This window comes from Triturus cristatus, chromosome 2_2, assembly GCF_964204655.1.
Source record: "Triturus cristatus chromosome 2_2, aTriCri1.1, whole genome shotgun sequence".
Lineage (NCBI taxonomy): Eukaryota > Metazoa > Chordata > Amphibia > Caudata > Salamandridae > Triturus > Triturus cristatus.
Window position 1 is genome coordinate 1,011,962,383 of NC_140582.1, and position 8,491 is coordinate 1,011,970,873.

Sequence of the window (8,491 nt, forward strand, 5' to 3'; positions counted from 1 at the left end):
TTTAGGGCTATTCCTAACATATGGAACAACTTATTAGGGCAATGCAAAATCTATGGGGGCACACGGTCACATTAGAGTTAAATCAGAGTAGCACACTCCAAGCTATGAGGGGCATAGGGTCAAAAAAGAAAGCAATCACACATTTGTACAGGGTCTTTCAGGATGATCTAGATGGGGAACTCAGTCAATTATGATCAAAGTGGACTCAAGACCTGGAAGTAGACATCACTGAGTGAATGGGAAAGAGCACTGCAACACCCTATTAGGGTTTCTAGTAGCGCACAATTCAAATGACAGCAGTTCTTCTTGGATAGGCCGTGCCTGATCCCCAAGAGAATAGGCCTCATAATCAGACAGATGATACCCACGCTTTCATGCACTTGACGCTGGCTTCTTCCACATGATGTGGCCCTGTCTGATACTAGAGGTTTACTGGGGCAAAGTAACAGGCATTAGAGAAGGTACTCTAAATAGATTGGCCCTCCTCATCCCAAAATACTGCCTCATTTCTGGAACCCAAGAAAATGCTAAATAGATTGTTAAGCCTGGCATTGGTCCTAGGTAAATGTGGGTTAGCGCCAGAGGGCCCAAGGGTGCAGAACTGGATCAAGTCTGTAATGCATTTATTTCAGATTAAATTGGAGACAGTGCGTAAGGAAAACTATAAAGGGTTGAGTAAGCAAGTTCATAAAAGAGCCTGGGAAGAAATTATTTCAGAAGATAAAGCATAGGGCATACATGGTAATATGGGGCACTTGGAATACCGTGCACAGGAAAATAAAGAATTGGCATCTACAGGTGTAACTTCATCCATAAAGCTGTTATGGCCTCACAGTTCTTGAATCCTACAGGAAACTGAAGATCTGGCTCTTTACCTAGCCCCGACCATGGCCCAGCCCATTCAGCTCTTTCTTCACTGCCAGGGTTCCCTACTGGATGAGTTGTACGCTATACAAATACACATAACATAACACCCATACAACACTTAAGGTCAAGTGTTCACTAATCGTAGTCTAAAAGTTCCCTCTCTTTGCTAGGGCAAAAGGGAGCTCTCCTGGTGACCCTTCCTTTCCTACAGCAACCACTTGTCAAACAATAGCATACTAGAGGGTGCACAGCAATGTTAGTCATGTCAGTTAAGTGTATTGGATATCAATAGTCGTTATTATGCTGTATAAAAGGTGTGACCTTGCAGTGAATATGCTACAATGGAATACGTTGTTAAACTCAATAAAAATGTTTTAAAAAATAGGCTTGGCATGATTTAAGAGTGAAGTCTCTTATCGCAAATTTGGCTATAACATATTGAAACCTCATACATATGTTCATAATTATGTGCTGTCATAATTGTTTGGTGACATGGTCTGCCGTGGTGAGTTGCATCATTGTCGATGCACGTGCACCAGAACCACTGACCACGGCTTTGTAATATTAGTCCTCAGGAAAACCACATAGGAAATTGTACATAATTCAGACTTATCGGAAACCTCATTTTGTATAGAATAGTGATAATATATTGTAATGTATTACTTAATCCACAGTACCCTCTCCTACCCCTTATAAAGGGCCACAAAATGATTAGCCCCTACCCTAGAGAGAGCGACCTCTGACCCTGTTTACCAGGCAGGTCGCTCCCCTCACCTCCACGCAGCCCCCTGTGTGACCACTGACCGCTGCTGCATTGTGTCTGCCTGCGTTAGAGTGACTGTGCCCTCCTTCTCTTCTGTACCCACGAGTGAGTGATTCTCCCCCACTGTACCTGTGTATTTTGATGCCTTGATTGTCCCCCTCTCCTTTGGTGCCCAGATTGTGTCCCTTTTTTCTTCTGTCATTCCCCGCGTCTCCCCCTCGCGCCCGTTTCCCGCTGCCGCGTCCCGTAGCTCCGCCCCCCTCACACCCTATTGGCCGCCGCGTCCCGTAGCTTCGCCCCCTTCGCACCCCATTGCCCGCCCCGCTCCCACCTCCCAGCTGCTCCTCCCTCCCTCTCCCACTCATATGGAGGCCGCGCAGCGGTAGAGAGAGCGACCTCTGACCCTGTTTACCAGGCAGGTCGCTCCCCTCACCGCCACGCAGGCCCCTGTGTGACCACTGACTGCTACTGCATTGTGTCTGCCTGCGTTAGAGTGACTGTGCCCTCCTTCTCTTCTGTACCCACGAGTGAGTGATTCTCCCCCACTGTACCTGTGTATTTTGCTGCCTTTATTGTCCCCCTCTCCTTTGGTGCCCAGATTGTGTCCCTTTTTTCTTCTGTCATTCCCCGCGTCTCCCCCTCGCCGCCCGTTTCCCACCGCCGCGTCCCGTAGCTCCGCCCCCCTCGCACCCTATTGGCCGCCGCGTCCCGTAGCTCCGCCCCCTCGCACCCCATTGGCCGCCCCGCTCCCACCTCCCAGCTGCTCCTCCCTCCCTCTCCCACTCATATGGAGGCCGCGCAGCGGTAGAGAGAGCGACCTCTGACCCTGTTTACCAGGCAGGTCGCTCCCCTCACCGCCACGCAGCCCCCTGTGTGACCACTGACCGCTGCTGCATTGTGTCTGCCTGCGTTAGAGTGACTGTGCCCTCCTTCTCTTCTGTACCTACGAGTGAGTGATTCTCCCCCACTGTACCTGTGTATTTTGCTGCCTTGATTGTCCCCCTCTCCTTTGGTGCCCAGATTGTGTCCCTTTTCTCTTCTGTCATTCCCCGCGTCTCCCCCTCGCCGCCCGTTTCCCGCCGCCGCGTCCCGTAGCTCCGCCCCCTCGCACCCTATTGGCCGCCGCGTCCCGTAGCTCCGCCCCCTCGCACCCCATTGGCCGCCCCGCTCCCACCTCCCAGCAGCTCCTCCCTCCCTCTCCCACTCATATGGAGGCCGCGCAGCGGTTGAGAGAGCGACCTCTGACCCTGTTTACCAGGCAGGTCGCTCCCCTCACCGCCACGCAGCCTCCTGTGTGACCACTGACCGCTGCTGCATTGTGTCTGCCTGCGTTAGAGTGACTGTGCCCTCCTTCTCTTCTGTACCCACGAGTGAGTGATTCTCCCCCACTGTACCTGTGTATTTTGCTGCCTTGATTGTCCCCCTCTCCTTTGGTGCCCAGATTGTGTCCCTTTTTTCTTCTGTCATTCCCCGCGTCTCCCCCTCGCCGCCCGTTTCCCGCCGCCGCGTCCCATAGCTCCGCCCCCTCGCACCCTATTGGCCGGCGCGTCCCGTAGCTCCGCCCCCCGCACCCCATTGGCCGCCCCGCTCCCACCTCCCAGCTGCTCCTCCCTCTCTCTCCCACTCATAAGGAGGCCGCGCAGTGGGCGCGCCGCTGGCGCGCCGAAGGCGCGCCTAAGGCAAGCCCGTCTGCACCCGTCCGCGCCTGGCCCGCGCCCAGCGCCAGACCCCCTGGCCCCCGCAGATACCAGCCCACCCGCAAGACCCACAACGCCGCCACTCTAATCGCACTCAACACCGGCCGGAGCCCCGGCTGCTGCAGAGCCACCCCAAGACACACCCACGGACCCTTCACCTGCCAATCCTGCAAGATCTCCTGCATCCGGACCCGTACCGCACCCGCCAAGCCAAGCACCAACAGCAACCACCTGAAGCACCTGAAGTGCATCCTGCTCAACACCCGCTCCGTCCACAGGCATGCAGTGGAACTCTGGAACCTGCTCGACGCCACATGCCCAGACGTTGCCTTCCTCACGGAAACCTGGATGAACGCCTCCACAGCACCTGACATCGCCATCGCCATCCTGGATGGATACAAGATCACCCGGAGGGACCGCGCCAACCAGAATGGAGGAGGCATCGCCATCGTCCACAAGAACACCATCCGCATCACGACCAACTCCGAAGACACCCTCACAGCCGCCGAACACCTGCACTTCCAGATCCACACCGACCCCAAGACCACCCTCAGAGGCACCCTCATCTACAGACCCCCGGGACCTCGCACACAATTCAGCGAAGACATCGGCGACTTCATCAGCCCGCACGCCCTCCCCTCCGCTGACTGCATCCTCCTCGGGGACCTCAACTTCCACCTGGAGAACAACAATGACCGCAACACCACCACCCTGTTGGACAACCTCGCCAACCTCGGACTCAAGCAACTGGTGACCACCCCCACCCACTACGCCGGCCACACGCTCGACCCCGTCTTCTCCTCCAGCAAGGACATCACCTTCAGCCATGCCACCGGACTCCACTGGACAGACCACAGCTGCGTCCACTTCAGCTTCAGAAGGACCACGACTCACCACCACCCGCAACTGGTCCCCCACAGAAGCTGGAACAAGATCACTGCCGACCAGCTCACCACATCCCTGAGCCAGAACCCCCCACCAGATCAGCAAACCCCAACCAAGCCACCAACAACCTCACGAAATGGATCAGCAACTGCGCAGACGACCTCGCTCCACTGAAGACCCCCCCAGCCAGACCCGGCACCAAGAAAGCATCTTGGTTTGCCGACGAACTCAAGAGCTCCAAGAAGAACTGCCGGGCCCTCGAGAAAGCCTGGCGCAGAGACCCAACTACAGACAACATGACCACCCTCAAGCTCGCCACTCGAAGACATCACCAGCTGATCCACGCCACCAAGAAATCCACATTCAAGGAACGACTGGACAACAAAGCCCGCAACAGCAAGGAACTCTTCAACATCGTCAAAGAGCTCTCGAACCCCAGCGCCGGAAACGATGACATCACGCCCTCGCAAGACCTCTGCAACTCGCTCGCCTCGTTCTTCCACAGCAAGATCGCAGACATACACAACAGTTTCAGCACACAGCCAACGCACCCTACGACCGGAACAACGCCCCCCACCACCAACCTCCGCGCCTGGACCCCAGTCAACACCGAAGACACCATCCGCACGATGAACTCCATCCACTCAGGATCTCCAACCGACCCCTGCCCTCACCACGTCTTCAACAAGGCCGACTCCGTCATCGCACCCCACCTGCGGGACATCATCAACGCCTCCTTCGACACCGCCACCTTCCCAGAGAGCTGGAAGCACGCCGAACTCAGCGCCCTACTGAAGAAACCATCAGCGGACCCCACCGACCTCAAAAACTACCGCCCCATCTCGCTCCTTCCTTTTCCGGCCAAAGTCATCGAGAAAACCGTCAACAGACAACTGGCCGCCTTCCTCGAGACGAACGGAGCCCTCGACCACTCGCAGTCCGGCTTCCGAGCCAACCACAGCACCGAGACCGCCCTCATCGCAGCCACCGACGACATCCGAGCTTTGCTCGACAACGGGGAAACAACGGCCCTCATCCTCCTGGACCTCTCCGCGGCGTTCGACACGGTCTGCCACCGCACCCTAGCGCAGCGCCTCAACAACATCGGTATCCAGGAGAAGGCACTGGAATGGATCATCTCCTTCCTCGCCGGAAGAACACAGAGAGTCCGCCTACCCCCGTTCAGATCCGAGGCCACCGAAGTCATCTGCGGCGTACCACAAGGATCATCACTCAGCCCCACCCTCTTCAACGTCTACATGAGCCCCCTCGCAGCCATCGCACGCCAACACAACCTCAACATCATCTCCTACGCCGACGACACCCAGCTGATCCTCTCCCTCACCAACGACCCCGCCACCACCAGAACCAACCTACACGAAGGGATGAAAGACGTAGCCGAGTGGATGACGAACAGCCGCCTGAAACTGAACTCATATAAGACGGAAGTCCTCATCCTGGGATCATCACCCTCCGCCTGGGACGACTCCTGGTGGCCCCCTGCCCTTGGCAGCGCACCCAAACCAACAGACCACGCACGCAACCTGGGCTTCGTCCTGGACTCCTCCCTCTCCATGACCAGACAAGTCAACGCCGTCTCCGCATCATGCTTCAACATCCTACGCATGCTACGTAAGATCTTCCGGTGGATCCCCACCGAAACCAGGAAGACGGTCACCCAGGCCCTCGTCACCAGCCGACTGGACTACGGCAACTCCCTCTACGCCGGAACCACAGCCAAACTCCAGAAACGACTCCAGCGCATCCAGAACGCCTCAGCACGCCTCATCCTGGACATTCTCCGACACAGCCACATCTCCGTACACCTGAGAAACCTGCACTGGCTCCCCGTCAGCAAGAGAATCACGTTCCGACTCCTCACCCACGCACACAAAGCTCTCCACAACCAAGGCCCAAGATACCTCAACGACCGCTTGACATTCTACACTCCCACCCGCCAGCTTCGATCAACCAGCCACGCCCTCGCCGCCGTCCCCCGCATCCGAAGAGCCACAACAGGAGGAAGATCCTTCTCCTACCTGGCTGCCAAGACATGGAACTCCCTCCCCATCCACCTCCGCCTGACCCAAGACTACCTCTCCTTCAGGAAGCAACTCAAGACCTGGCTGTTCGAGCAGTGGCGGACCCCCCTCCCCCAAGCGCCTTGAGACCCTCCGGGTGAGTAGCGCGCTATACAAATGCTTGATTGATTGATTGATTGACACTGCTAGTGGTGAAACTGATTTTCATGATCCTGAAAAATAAAAGACTTTCGCGATCTAATGCGATCATATATGAAGCTGATGTATTGTATACAAATACCCATGTATATTATCACTTAAATTAACCAATAATCCTTATATGTTTCAACAGATGGCTTCAACGTGTTACGAGTCTGTTGATTATTTTGCTATGAAACCGAATGACAAAAAAGGTGGCGCCTGTCCAGAATAGCCTGAATTACGACTGTGAAGTACGACTGTGAAGTGAAAAACCTTCCACATTGCGGCTGATGCTACAGTGATCTGCAGTGGTACTGGCGATCCATCCATTTTGAAGTTCTCCATTTTTAAGGATGGGACTGTTGATATTGACGGTGGAACATTGTGATCTGAAACTAAAAAGATGTCCATCAGTCTTGAAGTTCTTCTATTTAAATCATTATGGGTTAGTCACCGTAAAAGAAACAAAGAATGTAGCACAAACCTATCTAGGAAGAAACAGAGTGCTGTACATTATACGAGGGTTTGTGAAAGGATCTATATCATGTACATAAAGTGGAGGTTACAAAAATAAATTTGATAGATATTACATTTCACATTTTTAGGCATAGAGGGGTTAAGGGCTTGATTATGAGTTTGGCGGTAAGGGAACTAACGTCAAAATAGCGTTGGATTCACCACTGCCCACCGAATTAGGATGTTGGCGTTCCGTTGAAGGAAAGACTGCCGGAGTCCCACCTATGCCGCCAGCCATTCACAGACCGCCGCAACGGCGGTAGGGGAAAGGCAGCTGCCAGAGGGCGGTAGAGACATGGTCACCATCAACTGACTTACGAGTTGGCTTTCTGTCAAGCTGACTGTGGTGATGAGACCGCCTGCTTTGAGTCTGCAGAATCGAAGGAAATGGGGTGCAAACTCACTCATTTCCTTTTCTTCCCTTCAGTCTTCCACATGGATCCCTTCCTCCAAGGCCCTCCTTCACAGCAGTAGCTTGACCCTGAAGAAAACGACCCTGTTGGTGCCGAAATTCAGGTAAATCTGTTTTGCACTTTTTATTCATTGACGGGACTAAGCACATATGGTTCGGACTCCGGCAATGAGAAAGTACTCGTGCTAGGTATTTTTTCACGTGTCATGCATACGTGTACATTTAACACTTGTGTAGTCTAAAAATACATACCTGCATGAACACACATTAGAAAAAATATTCTCCGCCATCAGAAACACCGCTGCTGGGCCAGCGGTGACAGCGTAATACAGTTGGTAGGAGACCACCACCATGGTGGTCTTCTTGGCACCGCCACTTTGGCAATATGGCGGTAAGACCACCGAACTCCTAATCACGCCCTTAATAATTCGCCCAGAACCATGATGAATCAAGTGTCAAGGCCTGGATTTGAACCTGGATCTCCATTTTCCAAAGGTGGCAGATCTAACCGCTAGTAATGTTGACTACAAATGTTCTGATGCTAAAATAAAGGTTTATTTTCTTTAAACATCTTACCAATGGAAAGAAAATATCAATATGTACTCTGAACCTTATTTAGACTTCAACATTCAACCATCCTTTACTATTTGTGGTTTTGTGTGAATTGGCATGTTCCTCTTTAATTGTCTATTTTATGTGTGGGAGGCAACAATTATATCACGTGGTTCTTTCTTTGACACAAATATATATTTATATGGATGATAAAATGTCTTCTTCATCGGTATCCATCTCCCACTACACAAGAAAGAAGTAAGTATATAAGCTAATGGAGAGAAAGAAAATAATTGCAAAGTGTAGAAACCTTCCATGCACTCACTCATCTTCAATAGAAGTAGCTCCGAGATTTCCCATAGTTAGTTCTCTGCTTTGAAGATGGCCTTCAGATTCTAAAATTGGTTTTAGACCAAGACTGTTCTTCAGTATTATGGCTCCATCTTACAGACTTGGGGCAAATGTTGGGCCGTAAGGGTTAATACATGCCTCATTATGAGGGTATGCACATGCAAAGGAGAGCACAGATCGGTGTTTTCACTCAGACCTTGCCAAATAGAAAGAGTAGGATTCTGGT

The 8,491-nt window shown here is 52.8% G+C and overlaps 1 protein-coding gene across 2 annotated transcripts in view; it reads left to right on the top strand.

Moving 5' to 3' along the window:
* The window catches only part of LOC146863077 (uncharacterized), a 203,197-nt gene extending 195,260 nt beyond the window's left edge, over positions 1–7,937 (top strand). For both annotated transcript variants that reach the window (XM_085643339.1, XM_085643340.1), the window contains one exon: positions 6,586–7,937. In XM_085643339.1, the coding sequence (XP_085499465.1) occupies positions 6,586–6,666 (81 nt within the window). In that variant the 3' untranslated portion in view covers positions 6,667–7,937. The remainder of the gene's footprint in view (positions 1–6,585) is intronic.
* Positions 7,938–8,491: the final 554 nt, after the last annotated feature.